Source organism: Neoarthrinium moseri (genome assembly GCF_022829205.1).
Source record: "Neoarthrinium moseri strain CBS 164.80 chromosome Unknown scaffold2_Wmoseri_CBS_16480, whole genome shotgun sequence".
Taxonomy (NCBI): Eukaryota; Fungi; Ascomycota; class Sordariomycetes; order Amphisphaeriales; family Apiosporaceae; genus Neoarthrinium; species Neoarthrinium moseri.
The window spans coordinates 1,477,307-1,499,043 of record NW_026055116.1 but is presented as its reverse complement, the minus strand read 5'-3'; the positions used below and the strand labels follow the sequence as shown (position 1 = coordinate 1,499,043).

The following is a 21,737-nucleotide window of genomic DNA, read 5'->3' as shown; positions in this document are numbered from 1 at the left end:
AACTTTCCATCCCGTCTGCTGCCCCTCACCTCACATCTTCACGACCATGTCAGCCCACAAGACTTCCGCGGTCTCTGATGACCCGGTCGATGTCCTCGTCGTCCTGCACGACAAGTTTGATCTCCTGAACTTTGCCAGCGTAACCCAAGTTCTGACCTCGGTCCTCCACGACAAGAGCGACCCCAGTAAGTGATGAAATGGCCTGCCAAGGATATATGGACACATCGCAAGAGCTACGTGCTGATTGTTATCCTTGTCTCTCAATACAGCCTCCAAGGCTTTCGAGGTCACGACCGTGGCTGCCGAGCCCAAGGTGCTCTCAGAGCAGGGTGTCGTCATTGGCACCCAGATCGCCTTCAAGGAGGCCTACGCTCAGCTTGACGACTACGATGTCCTCGTCGTTCTAGGCGGCAACAGCGAGGCCATCCTCAAGCAGAAGGCCGAACCCCTCCCCATCATCAAAGCCTACAGCGAATTGCAGATCAAGGATAACACCCGGGAGCGTACTCTCTTGTCCATTGACACTGGCTCCATCTTCCTTGCCGAGCAGGGCATTCTCTCCGGCTTGGCTGCTACCACCCACCCCGACTTCATGACTGCCTTCGAGAACATCTGCAGCCACTCGGCTGTGAGAGACGGCACAGACCGAACCGACGTGGATGAGATCGCCCGATACGTGGTCAACAATCTCCGCTTCGACATCGGTGACGAGGACGAGAACCCCTACATCCGCCGCAAGTCTGATGCCGGTAGACGCCCATCAGCTGGTGCTCGGTAAGCTACCCTGACACCGAGACGTGCAGACCTGGCTACGGTTTTGACCCGTGACTGACTTGAAACACTACAGCAAGGGAAGCATTTCCTTCAAGGGCATGTCCCGTCGCGAGTCAATCGCACGCCGCGCGGCGATGCGACTTGGTGGTCTTCGGGTCATCACGAGTGGGGGGTCTACTGCTGGCATTGATGCAACCCTGTATCTTGTCAGCATTCTGGTCGATGAGGAGGCTGCCAACGAGGCCGCCCGTGTCCTGCAGCACAATTGGGTCAAGGGCACCGTCGTAGACGGTTTGGATGTCTAAGGGATAGACAAAAGCGAAATGAGCGCAGGTCACAGTAAACCTTGCTCATATGGCACATAGATAAGGTAGATCAGATAGATCGGATGCCTTGCGAACAGTTGACAGAATCAATGTACAATTGCTTGTTGAATCACACATGTGCAAGTCCACCGAGCCCTTCCGGCGTCAGGCTGCATAATGAAGAATACACAATGCAAGAATTGATTGTGAGATGGAGCTCCCTGGTGAGCGGCTGGTCCCGAATGTCTAGAACCGGGGTTGAGCTGTAAGTGGGTCCCGAGGTCAGGTGGATCCCCGTCGGAATTTCATCCGCCGCGGCTCCGAAGCCAGACGCCAATCTCGAATTTGATGATTCTGGGAGTACAGAGCTTCGAGCGAGAGAGGGAGAAGGATCTGGCGGCGCATCGAAGCAGGAACCCACCTCAAATCAGACATCATGGCCGCAGCTACGGCGAGGACGTTCCGTACAGGAACGAAGCAAGTCTTCCTGTAAGCGAAGCCCCTCAATCGGTCCATTTTGTCCCTTTGCAAACCCGCAGACAACTAACACACAGCCGTCGTTACGCAGACCCGATCATGTCGTCGTCCTCACACGGCCACACCGCCCGCAGCCGCCGCAGTTCGCGACCTTCCAGGTGCCGCTCACCTTCAACAAGCTCGACATCCGAGACTACCTGCTGAACGCCTACGGCGTCAGCACGCGCGGGGTGCGCAGTCACATAGCGCAGCGCCCGCCGCGCCTGTCGCCCTTCACCGGCCGCCTCGGCCGCCCGCCGCCCATCAAGTACATGACGGTGGAGCTGGAGAAGCCGTTCGCGTGGCCCAAGGCGCCCACGGCCCCCGAGGAGACGGAGAAGTGGCACTCGGAGGAGATGCGCAACCGCATCGCCCTCGAGAAGGACGCCGACCGCCGCCGCAAGGTCTACGGCGAGAAGGGCGAGCTCATCACCCCCGCCATGCGCAAGCGCGACGCCGACCGCCGCATGCTCGCCGACCAGGCCGCCGAGCTGCTCGAGGGCCGCAAGAAGTGGGAGAACAATAGGGAGCTGGACCCCAGGTGGCGGACGGCCGACGCCGAGCAGGCTTCGTCGGAATCGAAATAGGGGGCGCCCGCGTATCATCTGTGGGAGGGTGGACGTTGTTGTACGATCTTGTGAAATAAGCTACGTGTGCAAATGGTTCGGTACTGGTATAAAGAAAGAATTGCGAATTATGGGTCTTGCATTATAGAAGAGGGCTACACATTCTACTACACCGGCTTCGTGGGGCAGAAGTTATGGGTGAAACCCACACCAGATGTCTTTCAAACAACCGGGCATGCCTCGATTGGGGCACAGATGGAGAGGCAGAGTGTGTCTCCGGGTATAAGACCTCGAGAAGTCCCCCGAGGCAAATGATCAGTACCAAGGGAAGCAGTCAGCAACCGAGAAAGAAGATCATAATGCATTGCAAGATATCCAAACTGAAGAGAAATTCATGGCTTTATGCTGACTGACAGCGTGATTCGCTTGGCACATCCGCGATCTCGTCCATCAATGTTTCGTAAGTCATTCCTTTCCGGATGCCAGGACACAGCATGCAGCGTAATGGGTTTACGTGACACAAATTGGCTGCTCTTGATGCGTTTCACGGGCATACTTAAAATGGCCTCCCGAAATCTGCAGCTACACAGTGACTTAGAGGCTCTCTTCAGAATCTTACTTTTTCTTGTCTACTACATTTTCATCTGCTATGGCCTCTTCAATCCAGTGGTGTCGATGTTGGAACATCAGGGTCTGGTCTCCCCAACTCCACCACCCGGCAGTAAGATTCCTGGCGAAGATCTCGAGCCCCACGTAGTCTTCGGGCAATGTGTTGCCAAAGAGCCGCCTGAGGTTCGGCTTTCTGGAATGCAGATCGGGAACGCCAAATATCACCTTTCTCTCGGCATCGAGCCTGGCTGTGCCGCCCTTCTTCCTCGCGATCAACAGCCGCTCCCATGGCTTCCTCCACGATGACTGCGGATCTACAATGGGCTCGCCGGAGCTGGTAACCTTGACCCATATCCACTCGCCGATCGGCTCGAGCCCCCATAGATCGAATATACCACCCGGTGATCTCAGAAGGTCTATTACGGCTGGCTTGTTAGTCACCCACAAAGCTACCAACCCATCGGGGTTGAGATGTGCGGCGACGGGGATGAGAGACAACAAATTCTTGGTCTCGTGCATGTCGTAGGCCGTGGCATAGCTCTCCCTCTTCCTCCTGACGGACCTACTGGGCCATGGCGGATCTAGAAGGATAAGGTCGAAAGCCGGTGCCTTCTGTAGGAACGCAGCTCTTTCGTTCTCGATAGAGCCCAACAGGTGATGCGCCTTAGTTGGAAAGAAGAACGCATCATTCCCAACTTCTTCTGGACGCTCGTCTATCAAATACTCTCCCGGCTTGTGAGGTGTCTGTACCTTCGCTGCATCATCTCCCTCCTCCTCGCCGTCGAGTTTGCGTTTTTGTGGGGGTATAATGTCCGTCGTATCTTGGGCCTCGTTCTTAACAAGTCGAGAGAAGCACCAATGCCCGGTGTACGACTGGCCGATCTGATCAATGGCTGCGCGAACAGTCTCCTGAGTCATTAGCTCATCTATGGCCGCCGACGGCGACTGTGAGACGCTTGGTTCTCGACCCTTTTTCGAGTCATGTCTCTGCCAGGGCTCCGTCAGGGCTTTGCAGGACACCAGCCGCCTCGGGGGCGGGTTTCCAGCCAAGACTTGTGCCTCTTCGAGTGATCGAGGGATGTCAATCAGGACAACAGACTTATCTGCACTCTCGTAGAGCAAGGAGGACTGCATGGTTGAGAAGAGCGCTTGTCGAGCCCCGCGCTGATGATTGATGCATTGGAGTGCGCTCGATTGCAGTCAAAACGACCCAGGGTTGATTCAATTCATGATGTAAGCTTGGGGCCATGGTCTTGCTGGGATTGTGGGCTCTGTGTAGCAATGGCGGAAGGATGCTAGACGCAAGATTTGACAGATTAGGTTGAGTAGCATTCCCTGCCCCACGTTACACCAGCCAGAGCTCCGGAGTCAATTCAGGACGAACTGCTTGGTATTACCCATCGCATGCATGCATCGCCGTTTATCAATTCCACGGGTTACAGAAAACTTGTCTCGATAACCTCTCCTACTGAAAGGGGTAAGAGGGACCGAGGGTGACGATGGAGGCGTACTGCAAGCAGCTGTGACCTCATAGTCATCGTGGCAGGACATTGTGTTGCCAAGACAATGGTCCACGCGGCGGACTAGAGCGACAGCCATTCGCTGGGGGTTCGTACATAACCGAGATATGAGCGATAGCATCAAGCACACACCCACCCTTTCGCAACGCTGGTGGACTCAGTGCACGTGCACCGCTGGCAAACAAAAAGAATGACAATCATTTCCAAGTGTCATTGCGAGTCTCCAAGATTGAGAGACAAGACTAGGTAGGCCGTGGGTACTATAGGGACAGACAGATTACGCTGTTCTAAAGAAAGCGACAATGGCGATTAGGCGCGCGTTTGTTCCCACGGGTTTCTCTTTGATCGAGCGGTTCCCTGCAGTCAAAGGAAAAGAGAGGAGAAAGAGGGCGCCAGGTCAGGGGCCCGCCAAGCTAGCGACATGGGTTTCATTCGCTAGCAGTGCCTCTGATGTCAAGCCGCAGATTCTATGGTATAGCATGCTAAGCAGGGGCCCCGGTCGAGACCTGCCGTTCCAGGTTTTCCCAGCTCGCTTTGCACCAATTGGCTTGATTTGTCTGCCCGCGGCAGGCTCAGCTCGCGAAACGCCGTGTTTCAACGTCAGAACCTTGGGCTCCACGGAAAGGAGGGCGTCAGGCGTCTGCTGGTGGTGCTGGCTGTCTGTGTCGGTCTAGCCCGCTTGTGGGGACGAGATCCGAACCTGGTTCGGCTTCTCCTTGATGCAATAGCAAAGTCCATTATCTATCTGATTCACAGTCTTCCCCCACAACCTAACAACCTCACATTCACTTTGCCATGCCTCGTAGAGCATGAATAGAGCCATTTTTGGTCCGTCACATACACTCAACACCACCCAAGACTCTCTTGATGATTAGCTAGCCCGTCAGAGCTCTCCCCCTCCAGGGTCGCGCGTACCGAAACTATCACTACTTGCCCGCCCCTAACCGACCACGTTCTCGACCAGCACCTACTCTGGCAACACCGTAAACCCAACTCATCGCCCCCAGTCGGCTTGCTGCCGGCAGCCTACAGCACCATGTCGGGCTCATCGGGCGATTCGGCCCTCGACACGACCGATCCCAATGCCCATTCCGCCTCGGACAGCACTGGAAGGAGTCTGGTGGCCTTGTTAGCCTCTGTAGCGGCTTCGTTCGCTGTCTTCGGTGTCCAGACAGGACTCTTCCTGCTCTTGAGGAACAAGCTCGCTCGAATTTTGTAAGTCTTTCCGCTGCCTCGCGCCTTGCAAAGCAGCCACACTCATACCTGTTTGTTTCAGCAAGCCCAAGACATACCTCGTGCCGGAACGCGAACGAACAGAACCACCCCCCGATAGTCCATGGGGTATGGTCAATGCCCTGCTGCGATTCCGAGACCGAGAGATCATAAAAAAATGTGGACTCGACTCCTACTTTTTCCTGCGCTACCTGCAGACCCTCCTGATCATCTTCATTCCTATGGCCCTGATCATTATTCCTATCCTAGTCCCTATCAACTATGTCGGAGGCGTCAGCAACGACTTCAATGGCAGCACCACAGATACCGCGGACGATAGCACCCCCAGAGGCCTGGATACTCTTGCCTGGGGTAATGTCAGCCCGTCGAAAACGCACAGATATTGGGCCCATCTTATATTAGCCCTGCTTGTGATCCTTTGGGTGTGCGGTGTGTTCTTTGCCGAGATGCGGGTTTACATCAAAGTGCGTCAGGATTGGCTCACCACAGCAGAGCACCGTCTGCGAGCCTCCGCAACTACCGTCTTGGTTAGCGCCATACCTGATAAGTGGCTCTCTGAAGAAGCTCTTCGCGGCCTGTTTGATGTGTTCCCGGGCGGTCTTCGGAATATCTGGCTCACGAGGGACCTCCAACCCCTGCTGGACAAGATCAAGGAGCGCGATGAAATACACAAGAAGCTCGAGAGTGCCGAGACCGAGCTGATTCGTGAGGCAAAGAAGAAACAGCTGAAGAAAAGAGACGCCGATGAGAAGAAGGCCCGGAAGGATTCAAAGACCAAGGCGCCAACGAAAGCAGAGAAGGCTCAGCGTCAGCAACAAGAGGATGTCGCAGCCCAGTTGCAGGCAGAGAGCGGCGCTGGCGCTAGCAGCGGTGACCACCACGAAGTACCTCATGACATCAAGGAAGGAGTAGAGGAGGCCCGCGATGTGGACGAAGAGCGTGGGGAGCATGATGACGATGATCATGGACGAACGTCGCGTGACGAAGGTGGCCTGATGAAGATTCCGGTTCTTGGCTCTGGCTTGTCCAAACTAACTCACGGTATCGGCAGAGGAGCTGACGCCGTCGGCAAGACTGGATACGGTATCCTTGGGGGTGCCAAAAACGTTGCCGGGACGCTCGACAACCAGCTCGAGACGACTAACGGCTTTGTGACGATAGCACCGTCAGCAGCGAGGTCGTCCACGCCAACAAAACGCAGCTTGGACCGCCGTGTACAACTTCCGGCTGAGGAGGATCTGCCTCCTCGGCCTTCTACCGCGGGTTCTGATCACCGTAAGGTGATGGGCCATGTTCCATCAAACTCAACTGCGGGAGCACGTCTTACCCATTCAGCCAATCCCTCTATTGCTTCCCGCAATTCTACCTCTAAGAATGAGGATATTGAATTGAAACCGTTCACGAACACGACCCGCAAGTTAAGCAACCTTGACGATATGTATATTCACGACAAAGCTCGCTGGTTTCAATTTTGGAAAGCTCCCGCCGGCGGCTTTGCTTCGCCTGTGCCTCAAGGTGCCGAAGACTCTGAATTTCCGTTCAAGCAGAAGAGCTTCGGTGAAAAATTGAAGGCTGTTATCCCGTTTATGGGCCAAGACGACGAGACCCCTATCGATTATCCGGAAGCATTCGACGAAGAGTTCAAAGACGACGGTGGCGAGGGCCAGCCTGAGTGGGAGAAATGGCTTAAGAAGTCAGATCGCCCTACCCACCGGCTCGCACGATTCAACTGGACACCGGGTTTCCTTCCTGGGCTCCCGTACTTGAACAAGAAGGTAGACACCATTTACTGGTGCAGAGAGGAGCTCGCCCGCTTGAACGTGGAGATCGAAGAAGACCAGAAACACCCTGAACGTTACCCGCTCATGAAGTCTGCATTCATTCAGTTCAACCACCAAGTTGCTGCCCATATGGCATGTCAAAGTGTGATACACCACGTACCTAGACATATGGCGCCTCGAACAGTCGAAATCTCGCCCAACGATGTAATCTGGGACAACATGGCCATGAGCTGGTGGATGGAGTGGCTCCGCACTGCCGCCATTTGGGCCTTCGTTGCTGGCATGATCATTCTATGGGCCATCCCCGTTGCCTTTACGTCTTCCATTTCGAACATTGACTCACTTGTCGACTCCTACCCGTGGCTTGGCTTTCTCCAGGACAACACCACTGTCTGGAAGGCTGTCCAGGCTCTGTCTGGTGTCTTGCCTGCTATTTTGCTTGCCGTCCTTCTTGCATTGGTTCCTATCATCATGGATCTACTTGCTGGCTTTAAGGGAGCCAAGACGGGATCGCAAAAAGCAGAATCGGTGCAGAGCTTCTACTTTGCCTTCCTCCTTGTACAGGTGTTCTTCGTTGTTTCACTTTCTGGCAGCATCTACAACGTCATTGGAAAACTCGCCCAGAATCCTGGAAGCATAGCAGACCTTCTCGCGGACAGTTTACCCCAAGCCGCGAATTATTTCTTCTCGTACATGATTCTGCAAGCCTTCAGTACGAGCTCCGGTACCCTGCTTCAAATTGGCGCACTGATCAACTGGTACATCATCGCCAAGATCATGAACAGCACAGCGCGTAACAAGTGGAACACGAATACGAAGCTTCCAACCATTAGATGGGGGTCTTATTTCCCGGTTTACACCAACTTCGCCTGCATTGGACTGATCTACTCCGTGGTGGCGCCTGTCATCTCCATCTTCGCCATTCTCACATTCAGTCTCCTTTGGATCGCGAACAGATACAGCATGCTATACGTCAACCGCCTAACCATCGATACCGGCGGTGTGCTTTATCCCCGTGCTCTCAACCAGACATTTACTGGGCTGTACGTCATGGAGATTTGCCTGATAGGCCTGTTCTTCTTGGTCCGAGACCAGGATGGCAATGTCGCTTGTACGCCTCAAGCTATCATCATGATTGTTGCGACATTCCTCACGGTCGGCTACCAATTTCTTCTCAACTATTCATTTGGACCTTTGTTTCGGTATCTTCCAATCACATTCGAGGACGAAGCTGTATTGCGTGACGAGGCCTTCCAGCGTGCACAAGATCGCCGGATGGGATTGGTTGACGATGGAGATGAAGAAGTCTTTGACAAAGAAGGCCTTCCTGCTCATCAACACCGTGGCAGTCATCCCTCCAACGCTGTTGATGGGACAGGCGAGAAGCAATCTAGGGGTAATAAGTTCACGAATTTCGCGCCCGTCAAGGGTCTTACCCACGCGGGCACTTGGGCAGTCCGCGGCGGAAAGGCGCTCAAGAACCAGACATACGGACGGGCCGAGCAGGGCGTGAAGAGTGCCGCAAAATACCGCCAGGAACAGCGTCAAAAGGACCTGGAAGCGCAACGTGCCATAGGAGAAGCACTTTACGGCGGGTACCATGACGAAATCGAGGATTTGACCCCCGACGAAAGAGACGTCTTGGTCCGACGTGCCTTCATGCACGAGGCTCTGCGCGCACGTCGGCCAACCGTTTGGATCCCGCGAGATGATCTTGGTATCAGTGACGATGAAATCAGGCGGACCAATCAGTTCAGTGAGCATATTTGGATCTCTAACGAAGGTACTGCTCTGGACAGCAAGGTCCGCGTGGTGTACGGACGAGCGCCACCAGATTTCAGCGAGCTGGACTTGATCAATCTTTAGAGCTGATCCCAAAGGGGAAAAGGAAGGCGAGGAAGCACGAGGCGTCCAGTACGGAGAAATGGACCGGTTGTACATATGACGATTCAGAATGACTGCATGGCGTGGGATGCGACTCAAGATCTTAGATCTGTTCTCTCCCTTTTGTACACATTACATCATTGCGCAGAAGTATACCCAGTTAGTGAAGGCGCATTCAGCATAGCATTTAGACGCATACAGATCATTTCGTTTCTCTCCGTCAAATTTTCCACAATGATGTACGATGAAGTGATTGGACATTTGGGCTACTGATGGTCACGACTGCTCTGGTATCCTTGGACTGTGCTACGGCAAGTTGGATATAATTAGCACTCTTACACCTCGTGTCATTGATATTTGGGCTCCTTTGTTACGGTCCAGCACTGCCTCTCGACGATAAGCTGTCACTATTAAGGGATTCATCTTCGAGACTGATCACTAGCTATTGAAATCTACCGGTAAGTGGCTTCTTAGGAAGTCTACCATGTCTTGCAAAAGAGTCTCTGAGTACCAGTGTCCCAAGTCCCCGTACTCATTCCACGAGACACTCATTCCAAGGGTAGTCAAACACCGTGACGCTTCTTGTCCTAAAACAACATCGACCCTATCATCCTGTACCCCGTGGCCCAGGAACAATGGCACATCTCGGAACTTCAGCTCATTTCCATTCTGAGTTGGTGGTACCTGGATCTCATCTCGCAGCCAAGATAAAGCTCTGGATGCTGGATCCGTTTGGGTAGTTGCATCATCGTCAAGGTGGTCTCTCGCGAACGGATCAAAGACATCTTCGCCACCATCTTCTCCCTGCAGCTGACAAGACATCTCCCCAATTTGTTCGCCCATCCGTGCTGCAAAGGGGAGCCACCCACACATACCAACGGCAGCGCAAAAAGCGTCGCCCTCCCAGAGCAACAACGCTGTCAGTGAGGCTGCGCAGCCCTGGCTGAGGCCACCGAACACAACACTCTTAGCACCGCCAGGAACCAAGGCAATCTCTCGCTCCAGTATCCGATGAAGGTAGGAAGTAGTTTCTTGCAAGCCCGATACCTGAAGATCCTCTCTATCGGTTGCTGGGGGATCCAGCTTCCAGTTGTCGAACCACTGGTGGGTAAGTGCGCGCTTGTACACCGTGGCGCGCCTTCGTGCTGCTGAAGGGAAAATAAATCGTGCGTGTGGAAATATCGAAGTGAGGGTGGACTTTTGGCTATTATCAAGCACCGAGGATCCGCGTGGACAAGATATAGGAGTATCGAGAAGGACAGAGCCGAACTTCTCGCCCGAGGAGCCTCGTCCGTGGAGGAGGATGAAGGTCTGCTTGTGTGGCAAGGCCCGAGGTTGGACTACGAAGGGTTCAGGGTAGTCTGCCATTATGACAATGTGACACTCACTTCAGATGTGATGTTTCCTTAGTAGTCCAGCATGCAAACTGCGCAAAGATGAAAAGATTGATAAAGGGGAGGAACAAAAAAATTTATAATTCGGTGGTTGCAGCAGGAGTTGAGTGAGGCACAGCCACGTCTGCCTGGCTGGTATGACCAACGGCGTTGCCGTTCTCGCTAACGTTCTAATTTCAATACACCTGTGAAATAGCTGGTTCCTCATCGCCAGGCCTCTTTCAGTGAAGGGCATTTGCCAACATGGAAAATCACTAACACAGACCTTGCCAGCTTGTTGGCTATGCACGTCTGCATGATAGCGGGGCTATGCAACCCTGCACGGTGGTTGGGTAGAACTCTTTAAGCGCCAACATATACTCGTATATCCTTGTATGCCAGATATCTGTTCCCCTGTCAACATGCATTGATCTACTAGCTCGTGTATTGGAAGCGGACGCAATCTGGAGCTTATGTACTTCTGGTGATACGTTCCGCTTTCATTCGAAACTGTAATCGTAAAAAATCAGTATATTTGATGAATACGAGGCCCAAGGTCTAGCCTGACACCTCGACCTGCTAGCGGCCCCCTTTCGCAATACGACAATGCTTTACAATATGGTGTATCAAGATATTTGACTAGTAACAAAAAGAAAATCTTGTTCAAGATGATGCTACCCGCAGAGACCATGAAAATCAAGAAAACCAGCCGACTCCCAATGCACTACGAAAGGATATGCTCTGCCTCACTTAAGAAAAGTCAAATCGGTCAGGCAAGGCGATGGGAGCCACCAGTGTCCAGATGTACATGAGGTAGCAAGCCCAAGCACTGACGATCTTGACCCAACTTGCCCAATACGTCCGTCCCACGGTTGCGAAATCACCCTCATCTTCAATGTTCTGACCCTGGGTCAGGAGAGTTGCAACCCAGCACGTGGCCAGGAAGAAAATGACGTGAAACACGCTGTAGCTGTACTGGGTGCTAGTGCGCTCGTCGTCACCCGTGCCCTTGGTGCCAGAATCTTCGTCTTCGTCATCCGACAGAAGGGCGTCCGCCGGCAAACTACCCTCTTCCACGGCCCGACGCAACACCTCGGCTCTCATTTCCCGGCGACCTGGCTGCTGGGTGACGAGATCATGCTCATCCTCGTCGGGAAGCCTGATGCCTCCGCGGCTGTTCCCAAGGCCCAGGCTCTGGGTAGCTGCCCGCGTTGTCGTGTAAGCTACAGTCAGCATAGTGACGATGGCGCCGATGACCACCGAGGTTGTCCGGGTGCCTTGGGCGCGGTACAGGGGGTTGCAGTCCTTGTCGTTTGGCTCCATGGACACGGCAGACATGGTAAGGTACGTGCAGTAGACGGCCACCATGGCGCTCTGCGCCAGACCGGCCTTCGGGTTGTATTCCTGGATAGTGGGGTGGACGGATACGAATGACACAATGATCCAGAAGAGCAGGTTGATGGTAATGACGGCCTGGTTCATGGAGCAGCCCGACTTGGCGAAGAAGAAGTACTGAACAATGGTCATGGCCAGGGAGGCCAAGTACATGCCCAGCGTCGAGGCTATCAGGACAACCCTCCATGTTTTGGAGTCCGTGTTTTCGATCTGCTCCAGACAGTACTCAGCCCAGGTGTGGGCGAGGTCAACCAGGAGGATGAGACCCAAGACCAAAAACAGCATGCCTCCAATAAAAGCGATGTAGTTACCCCAGACCCTGAAAAACTCATCGGGAATCAGGAAGGACAGCACGATGAAGGCGATCCAGGCAATGACCTTGGGGCCCCAGAAACCGTTTTGGATGGCGGCGCGTGGGTTCTTGGAGTTATTGACACCGAAAAGGAGACCGGCAAAGATGAGGTGGAAGAGCCCGAGGGCAAAGTTGATGCGGTAGACGGCCAGCCATCCGGTACATTCGCCTGTCGGGCAGTCGATCTTTACGTAGTCCAGCATGAGGTGCTGGAGCTTCTCGATTGCCCAGGGCGTGAGCATGATCCAGGCCACGATGGAGTTGACGAGGAGCATCAGGGCGTATGCGATACGCGTGGCGACGCTGTTTCGGCTCTCCGTTAGCAGCGTGTAAGGTATATCCGTATATACGGATATCCTCAAGGGCGTCCAGAGTCGCTCACCTGTTACCACACTTGCCACAGGCACTGCACACCATGGAGCAGGTGGCGGCGCCGCAGCAGCTGGCAGCGAATGACATCAGGGTGCCGACGCTGGGCACGGCCAGCAGGGGGATGGAGAGTAGTGCGCCCATGGTCGCTGATGGATGGGGTATTCGTTGTGCGACACGGATGCTCGATGGGCAGCGGCTCGGTTCGCGATGTTGATGGACGAAGGTTGCCTTGCGGCCGTTGTTGATTCAAGCTTCTCGGCGGGTGCGACGAGGCCGGGCACGTGCGTCATAAGTCAGTCGCCGTGCCCGCCAAGGCCAACCTGGAAGCCTGGAAGCCTGGAAGCGCCTCGCTGTTACATGCTATGGTTGGTACCTAGAACCCCAGCCCCGGACCGGCGCATTAGCCGGGCATTTTCTGTGCTGGAGCTCAACCTTGAAGTGTCGCACGGCGGTTAACACAGTCGAGGAGCGTGGAGCTATCTATAAATTACAGGGCATTCTTCGTTCCGCCATATCCGAAATGATCTTGCCAAGTCCTGTCTCATCCAGCATCTCTCGAGGCAGCCTGTTGAAACTGAGCATTACCCAACTCTTATGTCTTCAGTAGAGTGCAGGACACTCAGGCACCCTTGCAACCAAAACGGACGCCCGCGCTAGGATGCAAAGGGGCCTGGCGCGGTCCCCGCACGCTGCCCGCTGCCCGCTGCCCGCTGACCCCCCGTCCGCTATCGTGTCTCTCTCCGATGCCAGGGGTTGAGATCCGAAGCACGACACGACGCATTGCGGTGCGAGATAAGGCACCCCCAATCAGCTATTCCGCAACTCTGATCGTCGCTCGTCGCAACCCGCAACACACTCCCCGTCCACCAGATGTAGTCCTTCATTTTGCATCTTCTTCGCCTACTTCTTCTCCCTCAGCTTGCGCTGCCTCGACATGTTCGTCTGGTAGACTGGGGAAGCGACTCCGTCCCGCGCCGACCAGCTCTATTACGCCCGTCGAGAGTCGTGACCGCTAGACCCCCGACCGATATCGCTTCTCATCGCATCCCGTTCCGCCCATCATGACACTAGACAAGCAGATTCACAATGCTCGCATTGTCTCGAGCGTCGCTGCCACCCTGATATCATTGGCGTGTGGAACGAATGTGAGTTTGCGCACGCCATACAACTACGGCGCCCCAGCCATGAGCTCCTACATATCTAGATCGGTTATCTGATGCTTCGTCCCAGTATGTATACTCAGCATGGGCCCCCCAATTCGCCGACCGGCTACTTCTCTCCGCCACCGAGAGCAACTTGATCGGTCTCTTTGGAAACCTGGGCATGTACTCCGCGGGCGTGCCCGTCGGGATGCTGGTTGATTCGCGAGGGCCTCGGCCCGCCGTCATCCTCGGCTCCGTGCTACTCGGAGTTGGATATTGGCCCTTGCACACTGCCTACAACGCCGGCCATGGCTCCGTTTCCCTCATGTGTTTCTTCTCTTACCTGACTGGGTTGGGGGGCTGCCTGGCCTTCGCCGCTGCCGTGAAAACATCCGCCCTGAACTGGCCACATCACCGCGGCACGGCCACGGCCTTTCCCCTGGCAGCCTTCGGTCTCAGCGCTTTTTTCTTTGCTTTGGTTGGATCCATCTTCTTCCCCGGCGACCCCGGTCGTTTCTTGGAGCTGCTTGCCGCAGGCACTTTCGGCATCACCTTCATTGGCTTTTTCTTCTTGCGCGTCTACCCGCACACTCATTACCATGCCGTTGCATCGGGCGATGACAGCATGACGGACTCACAGCAGCTACACCGGACAACCTCACATGACTCCAAGAACTCCCGCGTTAGCCGCGGGCCCCGTGTTGAACCTGGTATGTCCACTAACACCACCAATCAAGAAGGAACAACCTCAAACCCTCCCGTCATTGCCGGCAGTCTAGACAGCTCAGCAGTTGATGTTGAGGCTGCTGTTGCACCCAAAAGGACACCAGAAGAGGTCGAGGAAGCTGAGATAGACGAGACCTCGTCTCTGATGTCCCGGTCGACCTCGTCTTCTTCATTACCCGGCGATGTGTTAGTGCAGAGCAGTGTTGATTTGGATCGTTCTCATCGTGTAGATATCCGCGGCTGGAAGCTCTTGAAGAACTGGGAGTTCTGGCAGCTGTTCAGTATCATGGCAATTTTGTCAGGCATTGGCCTCATGACTATCAAGTAAGTGGAGCCATGTGAGCGTCACTTACCATAGAATCATCTGACCTTTACTCAGCAACATCGGAAATGATGTAACGGCTCTTTGGAAACATTGGGACGATTCGATCGACGACAAAACTCTAGTCTTGCGGCAACAATTGCACGTTTCCATCCTCTCCATCGGCAGCTTTGCAGGCAGACTGCTGAGTGGTAAGTCAAGAATATGCCCAATTCGGCACTTTCTGTACTAACACTGCGCAGGCGTGGGTTCGGACTTTCTCGTGAAAATCGTTGGCGCCAGCCGGGTCTGGTGTCTTGTCATCGCAGCAGCCATCTTCTCCGTGGCGCAGGTCTGCGCGCTCAATATCACAAACCCCCATATGCTGGGTTTTGTGTCGGGCTTCAGTGGCTTGGGCTACGGCTTCCTCTTCGGCGTCTTCCCGTCTATCGTTGCTGAGTCCTTTGGCATCCATGGACTTTCCCAGAACTGGGGTTTCATGACACTTTCTCCCGTTTTGAGCAGCAACGTGTTCAACTTGTTCTATGGCGCCATCTTTGACGCCCACTCCATTGTGGAGCCGGACGGCAGCCGAGACTGCACCGAGGGCTTGGAATGCTACAGAGCTGCGTATCTTGTGACCCTCGGCGCCTGCGCTGTAGGTGTTGTGGTCACTCTCCTTGTCATTTGGGTGCAGAGAAGGGACCAGTTGAAGGAGAACAGCAAGGATCGCGCTGAAGACTAAATGAGAAAAGACAAATGTGGATATTTACAATAGATTATATAGAGATACAGGGCAACTGGCGGCGCTCAGAGGTTATACTTTATGGATGAATAAGACAATTCAGTTGGCGCGAGATGCCGAAATGGAATTGTGCGGACGAAAAGGGACGCGACATTAGCCAACTCCTTATGAATCAATTCTTTGTTATATGTACTTATAGATGGCCTTCACCAGAGCTCTGCTTATTGCTTACATGTTGAAGGCCCAAATCTTCTATTGCCGCCTATTTTCAATGCCGTGAAACGCCAAGCAGAAGGCAACCCACCCCATGGTTTCCTTCAAACTTTATCAAAATCGATCCCCAGGCGAAGTTTCTGAGACTACAATTTGCGTCCGCTCCGTGATAGCGCCCTTCGTCGGCTGGAGGATCAAGCCATCTTCGCTGCTGTCGTCATCATTTCCAGCTCTGCGCCCGCTCCCGCCATTGTTCGTGCTTGTTACACGCGCCTTGTACATGCTGCTGTCATCGAGCCGGCCGGTCTTGCGCAAGCTGTCGAGGCCGATGGCGTCGTCCTCCTGCCTCAGGTATCCGTTGCGCGTACTTCGCGATGTCACACCGTTCGTGCCGTACTTGTTTCCGTACCGCGAGCCGACGTAGCCCGCCGACCGCAGGTGCCGACTCGTGCTCTCGAGGATCGACGCGAAGAGTGGGCGGAGGGCCGGCAGGCACGCTGCTGTTATGCCGGTATGCAGTTCGGCACTAAGAGGAAAGTCAGGGGGCTGCTTGCTTTTGGCGGGTGTTGATAGAGGTAGTTGGGACGACTTACTAGTTCCAGATGAAGAAGGAATAATTCCTGCACAGACTTAACATCAGAGGTTTCCAATTCAAGGCTCCTAAGGGATGCTTACCACAAAAAGTCCGGGTCTTCGAAGACGTGGATTCCGATTACTACCCGCACGATAGAGGCAACGCAAGCGCTAATAAGGATAAGCTATTTGCCTGAAAGGAAGATACTTCTGGAATTTCTTCTTACAAGAATCCGAGACTGAGGATAAGTATTAAAGAGATTTTGGTTCGTATATTGACCTGCAGACCGATGATCATAGGGACGGGTAAAACGACGAAGATGGCATCTGTGATGATGTTTGTCACTGGATGTAGCGTCAGTCCTGGTCCTGCCGTTGAAGTGAGCATCCTTACCACCGTTGAATGTTGATATCGTAAGGAAAGTCTCCTGTGAGAAGCATTGTGCCCCCGGCGGTCTAGGCATGGTATAAGTTGCGGAAGGGGGTATGCATTGCAGCACGAGTGTAAGGTTGCACGAGATTGCGAATAAAACCAGAAAACCTGCAGTTGGATGGATAGTTAATAAGAACCCGCTACGACTTGACGTTCTCCATATCACGGAACCCGTACCTATCATAAAGATGATGAATCGTCTATACCAGATTCCTTGAACAAATCGCAGAAGGAAGAACCCTATCGAAATTTTGACGAAGCTTATACCCGTCACAAGCAATGGTCCGTGGATATATTGCCAGTATACCAATCGTGCAAATTCATCCGGTAAGATCTGGTCCGAATGGCGACCAGCGCCAGTCTGTGTTTCGGCAACAAGACAGATCATCGTACCAACTGCTGCGAGCTATGGCGGTTCCGTTAGGTTCCCATCTTTGGTGCGTCAGAACGGTGAGGAAGTAGGTTTTGGCTTACCCATGATAGCAGAATAATCCCGTCATCCCACCCGAAGGTCTTGATCATGACTTGGCGCACGTAGACCCGCAACAGAGTACTGAGCGTCGAGAGCCCCATCATGAATCCGACGACCCCGAGGATCGCTGGGACATTCGATGGTCTTTCGCCTATCGGTACTACTGCGGGGACCTCCTGTCGTGGCCATATGCCATGAGAGCGAATCGCAGGGCCCATGCCCAGCTGCTTAGAAGGAACGACTGGTGATGTGACTGAAGATTGCGATCTTCAGGAATATTGCAGCATATTGGGGATGCTTTTCCACCCTCGTTGGCATCGAATTGGCTATATAAAGAACATAGCCGGACGCGCCGTTTTTCTAAGTCAAGCTTTCGCTATGTATTCTCTAAAGGGGCATTCGAGGAGCGCTAGGAACGGGAAGCGAGACTGGAACGTTGTGTCCCAGGGACCTGCAGATAGCCACAATGCTCGCCAAGGACGCCATCTCGTTCAGGCCGTCGTGCGCTTTGCCCTTCTAGAGCTTCCGAGAGTCCATACGAAGCTTGGTTCCGATGCCCACTTGTTGCATGTGGCTGAAAAGCTCCTGCTCCATGGACTCGAAGGAGGGTCAGTGCGCCAGAACTGTTCTGCACCTGAAGTTGACCCGGTATGTTTGATTGGACTGGCAGGCATAATATTGCTCTCCCTCTTTCTTGACAGGGTTCCGTGGCTATTGCAGAAGGAGACCCTGGACCAGCCTGCGAGGTTCATCCCAATAGCGGCGAAATGGTGGTCGAAGTCAGGTCGCGGGGCGTGATTGGAATCGAACCGCCATGCATTCAACGCCATCGACATGGTACTGGTCCCCAATAGGCCTCCGAAACTTGGCGAGGTTTGATGGCTGTAGATGCCGGTGACACGGTCAAGCCGGCAGCTTCCAGTAATTAGCCTGCAGCGGGCTTTGTTCTCCTCGCGAACCATAGCACCAGGGACTATTCTTCATAGGAGACTTGAGACGAGATGTAGTACTCGCTTCCCGTGTCGCAGTCGCCTTAGATGTGAATGGGTAGTCACAAGGTCTGTGAGTATGCGGCTTCGCATGCTGCACTGCTGGTGGTCAAGGTCAGAGCTCTGTTCTGGAATAGCTGAGTCCGGGGAAGGGACGGGACGGTGAACCATGTCTTACCCAGATCAGGTTCACTTGCGTGTTACTTAGATTGCATGTGCAGCTGGTGATTTGCCTAATTGGGGTATCACAGTAAGGTAATATGCAGCCAACTGAAGCCACTTCACTGTGCCTTCATATCCCCATGAGTCGCAAACCAGTCTCCATCTGAACCCCCGCCAAAACGACAATCAAAGATGATTACTGGGATCACGCTGGGTAGAGCGACAGGGGAAAGCGATTTTCCATCGCCTCGATAACCGAGACACCAAGCATCATGCCAATTGTCGGACGAGCTGTGACTGTAAGGGCGAATGAGAGGGACCTCAAGCAGACTAGGGTAATCTGGGCCGTCTCGCCTAGCCTCTGGATGGGTTTTCTGTGAGGACTGGGGGACTAGTCTATTGACATGACTTAAATAGTTAGTGGATGCACAGCCGAGTTCCGGGATCTTCGTTGCCAAGATGCCACCTCAGGGCTTCTTCTTTCTTTTGGGAGACTTAGTTCGGAGAAGGTCATATAACTCGGCCGGGTCTCGCTATCGGCCCGAAGACGGTAAACTGGACAAAGGCCCCTAAGGCTCCACTACTCCACTTCTGTATACTTCTCCGCGTACAGCGTTGTCGCATTCCCATGCGAGGGAACAGCCCGAATGCAAGACGGTGAAGCGAGGGCGGAGTAGAATTCCTGACAGCTTCTTCACCACCTGTTCGCAGTCCCTGTCAGGTAGTGCATAATTGGTTGGTGCGCTGTGCCGCAATGCTACACGTGGACCCTTGCTGTGTTCGCACAAGAACCAAGGACGCATGCAATCGTAAATATGGGTTCTAGATCAAGTCGGAGCCGGGGACCCATGTTATGAGCAACTTCGAAACCAGACAAGCTTAAATCTGGGTTGCTAGATCTCTCTGCCACCGTCTCATTTCCCTCTCTCCCCAGATCGGTGTAACTTTGAGGTAAACGAGTATACGATGATATTGTGTCTAAATTAGCATATAAGGTTCTTGTCACAACGTAAACCGGACGCACTACTATGGTATAGAGCAAAGATTACTATAACGTTTCTATCCTCAACTGCAAGCCCATACTGTGACTGCCTTATCGTAAGGAAAATTCTTCAAGGGACCGTCGCACACCACCAATCGTACCTGAGACCCAGAATGCGGATAAGACGTATGTGCAGCTAACGCGCAACCCCCTGGCTCGCCTAGAAGGCCCCGAGCCCTGCATCACAGCTCCCAGCGCAGCGGTTCATTTGCCACAACCAGGTCAAGCCCATGTCGTAGCCACTCACAGATTAGTGTTGAACGGTGTTTGTTAATAAATATCGCAAGCGATGCTGTCTAGAATTCCTGGAGCATCCAGGTGTTGCTAGTTGAATCATTAGCGAGTGGCGCTGTGCAGGATCAAACGGACGTAGTGGATAGAGTGACAACGGTTCCCTAGTATTATCAGGCCACAATCGCGCCCGCCACCTTCCTTCCCATACCCGTCCCATGCGAACTGCGAGATTATCTAATTCTATACTGAATACAAGTCTTCCGGTCCGAGATTCCCTTTCTGTCCGACGCCGTTGAGACCAACGTGAATCGGTCTGGTAACCTTGAATACGGCCCGCTTCCAACGGCTCCGCAGCCCAAGGGACCAATGGTTTGAGCCGAAGGCCTGCACTATTGTATTTCGAGGCTGATGAGGCCTGTCTCCCTGATTTGTCTCAATTTTTCCATGGAGAAATATCGTCCACAGGGGTGCTTTCCTGGGTCACTGGCTGTGCCACTGACGCCGTCATATATCTGAGCCGAAGACACTCTCTGTTTTGTCTCGTCTTCTCTGCACACCAGACCCTAATTTCAAGGTGCCACCTTCCCCGACCATTTTTCTGTAACGCTTGGCGCCGCACCACACCTTAGACAAGATGCAGCTGTCCATATGGGCGCCTCTGATTACCTTGACCTCGGCGGCTTGTGCCTACGTTCCAGAGTCGACGCTGGCCACGGACACTCTAGCTATAGCTAGTCTGGCAAAGCTTACGGCGTCTGTTGCCGATGGAAGCCTGAAGAATCAGCTCAAGACAAAGGGTGTTTCGCAGACATGCGACCTCAGAAACGTAGCTGTCAGGAGAGAATAGTACGTAAGCCTCAACAGAAGCCATACTCGTCACTCACCTTATCGACAGCTCCACACTTTCCAATAATGAGAAGCTGGCCTACACCAACGCCGTAAAGTGTTTAATGTCTAAGCCAGCGAAAACACCGTCAGACCAAGTCCCCGGAGCAAAGTCACGATATGACGACTTCGTTGCGACTCATATCAACCAGACTCTCACCATTCATGCCACCGGAAACTTCCTCTCCTGGTAAGTATTATACCTCCTTTCGGTTAAGTTTTCGCCACTCCAGAAAAAGGAGTAGTGTAAATCGCTTGCTGGTTCCCGCAACGCTCTGTCTCACTATATTCTTGCAAGTTGCTGACGCTGAACTGTGCCAGGCACCGGTATTTCAGCTGGGCCTTTGAACAAACCCTTCGTGACGAATGCGGATATAAGGGTTACTTGCCGTACTGGAACTGGGGAAAGTCGGCCAAGGATCCTATCAACTCGCCTTACTTTGATGGAAGCATATATTCGCAAGGAGGGAACGGCGTCTTCGCCCAACACAACTGCACCAACGCTATGCCTTCGGGGCTGAACTGTATCCCTCCAGGACAAGGCGGTGGCTGTGTTAAGACTGGCCCTTACGCTGGCATCACTGCCAACATTTCCGCTACCGCTCCGTCCCTCGCCGCAGCAGATGTCACGGCGGGGAGCTTCCTCGGCTACCAGCCCCGTTGCATACGACGTGACATTTCCCCATGGGTATCGAGCCAGTGGTCAACTGACAAGGAGTCGTTCAACTTATTGGCAAACCCGCTGTATCAAACTGGCATCAAGGCCTTCCAGGACCACCTGCAAGGCGATTTCGATACCGGCTACTTCGGTCTCCACTCTGCCGGGCACTACACGATCGGCGGAGACCCCGGCGGTGACTTCTTCAACTCGCCTAACGATCCCATGTTCTGGCTTCACCACGGACAGATTGACCGCACATGGTGGATCTGGCAGAACCAAAAGCCGGTTGAGCGCGCGTATGCGATCGCGGGAACGAACACGGTTTTTAACACGCCGCCCAGCGCAAACACTACAGTGGAAGACACAATTGACTTGGGCATCGTGCGAGGGCCGTTGGCTATCAAGCACCACGTCAGTACGGTGGCAGGTCCGTACTGTTACATTTACGTGTAGGGGTTGTCTTCGTACTCTGTCCATTA

General features: G+C 53.7%; 10 protein-coding genes across 10 annotated transcripts; 6 read left to right on the top strand and 4 right to left on the bottom strand.

Moving 5' to 3' along the window:
- Positions 1–46: 46 nt before the first annotated feature.
- Positions 47–1,079, top strand: JN550_001219 (uncharacterized protein; the record flags this gene model as incomplete). The annotated part of the gene is made up of 3 exons (XM_049310644.1): positions 47–185; positions 270–774; positions 848–1,079. 3 exons carry the CDS (start codon positions 47–49, stop codon positions 1,077–1,079), a joined length of 876 nt encoding a protein of 291 aa, XP_049177125.1.
- Positions 1,080–1,515: 436 nt separating this feature from the next.
- Positions 1,516–2,182, top strand: JN550_001218 (uncharacterized protein; the record flags this gene model as incomplete). Its single annotated transcript, XM_049310634.1, has 2 exons — positions 1,516–1,568; positions 1,648–2,182. 2 exons carry the CDS (start codon positions 1,516–1,518, stop codon positions 2,180–2,182), a joined length of 588 nt encoding a protein of 195 aa, XP_049177124.1.
- A 594-nt stretch (positions 2,183–2,776) lies between these two features.
- JN550_001217 (uncharacterized protein) lies at positions 2,777–3,904 on the bottom strand (the record flags this gene model as incomplete). Its single annotated transcript, XM_049310623.1, has 1 exon — positions 2,777–3,904. The coding sequence occupies one exon, from the start codon at positions 3,902–3,904 to the stop codon at positions 2,777–2,779; it is 1,128 nt and encodes a 375-aa protein (XP_049177123.1).
- Positions 3,905–5,326: 1,422 nt separating this feature from the next.
- JN550_001216 (uncharacterized protein) lies at positions 5,327–9,170 on the top strand (the record flags this gene model as incomplete). The annotated part of the gene is made up of 2 exons (XM_049310612.1): positions 5,327–5,505; positions 5,567–9,170. 2 exons carry the CDS (start codon positions 5,327–5,329, stop codon positions 9,168–9,170), a joined length of 3,783 nt encoding a protein of 1,260 aa, XP_049177122.1.
- A 456-nt stretch (positions 9,171–9,626) lies between these two features.
- On the bottom strand, positions 9,627–10,556 carry JN550_001215 (uncharacterized protein; the record flags this gene model as incomplete). Its single annotated transcript, XM_049310601.1, has 1 exon — positions 9,627–10,556. The coding sequence occupies one exon, from the start codon at positions 10,554–10,556 to the stop codon at positions 9,627–9,629; it is 930 nt and encodes a 309-aa protein (XP_049177121.1).
- Positions 10,557–11,311: 755 nt separating this feature from the next.
- Positions 11,312–12,821, bottom strand: JN550_001214 (uncharacterized protein; the record flags this gene model as incomplete). The annotated part of the gene is made up of 2 exons (XM_049310590.1): positions 11,312–12,611; positions 12,691–12,821. The coding sequence occupies 2 exons, from the start codon at positions 12,819–12,821 to the stop codon at positions 11,312–11,314; spliced, it is 1,431 nt and encodes a 476-aa protein (XP_049177120.1).
- Positions 12,822–13,741: 920 nt separating this feature from the next.
- JN550_001213 (uncharacterized protein) lies at positions 13,742–15,594 on the top strand (the record flags this gene model as incomplete). The annotated part of the gene is made up of 4 exons (XM_049310580.1): positions 13,742–13,825; positions 13,911–14,872; positions 14,928–15,061; positions 15,113–15,594. The coding sequence occupies 4 exons, from the start codon at positions 13,742–13,744 to the stop codon at positions 15,592–15,594; spliced, it is 1,662 nt and encodes a 553-aa protein (XP_049177119.1).
- Positions 15,595–15,921: 327 nt separating this feature from the next.
- On the bottom strand, positions 15,922–16,844 carry JN550_001212 (uncharacterized protein; the record flags this gene model as incomplete). Its single annotated transcript, XM_049310568.1, has 5 exons — positions 15,922–16,333; positions 16,401–16,427; positions 16,483–16,551; positions 16,608–16,725; positions 16,775–16,844. 5 exons carry the CDS (start codon positions 16,842–16,844, stop codon positions 15,922–15,924), a joined length of 696 nt encoding a protein of 231 aa, XP_049177118.1.
- Positions 16,845–17,663: 819 nt separating this feature from the next.
- Positions 17,664–18,139, top strand: JN550_001211 (uncharacterized protein; the record flags this gene model as incomplete). Its single annotated transcript, XM_049310557.1, has 2 exons — positions 17,664–17,933; positions 17,987–18,139. 2 exons carry the CDS (start codon positions 17,664–17,666, stop codon positions 18,137–18,139), a joined length of 423 nt encoding a protein of 140 aa, XP_049177117.1.
- A 2,207-nt stretch (positions 18,140–20,346) lies between these two features.
- Positions 20,347–21,711, top strand: JN550_001210 (uncharacterized protein; the record flags this gene model as incomplete). The annotated part of the gene is made up of 3 exons (XM_049310546.1): positions 20,347–20,558; positions 20,608–20,787; positions 20,919–21,711. 3 exons carry the CDS (start codon positions 20,347–20,349, stop codon positions 21,709–21,711), a joined length of 1,185 nt encoding a protein of 394 aa, XP_049177116.1.
- Positions 21,712–21,737: the final 26 nt, after the last annotated feature.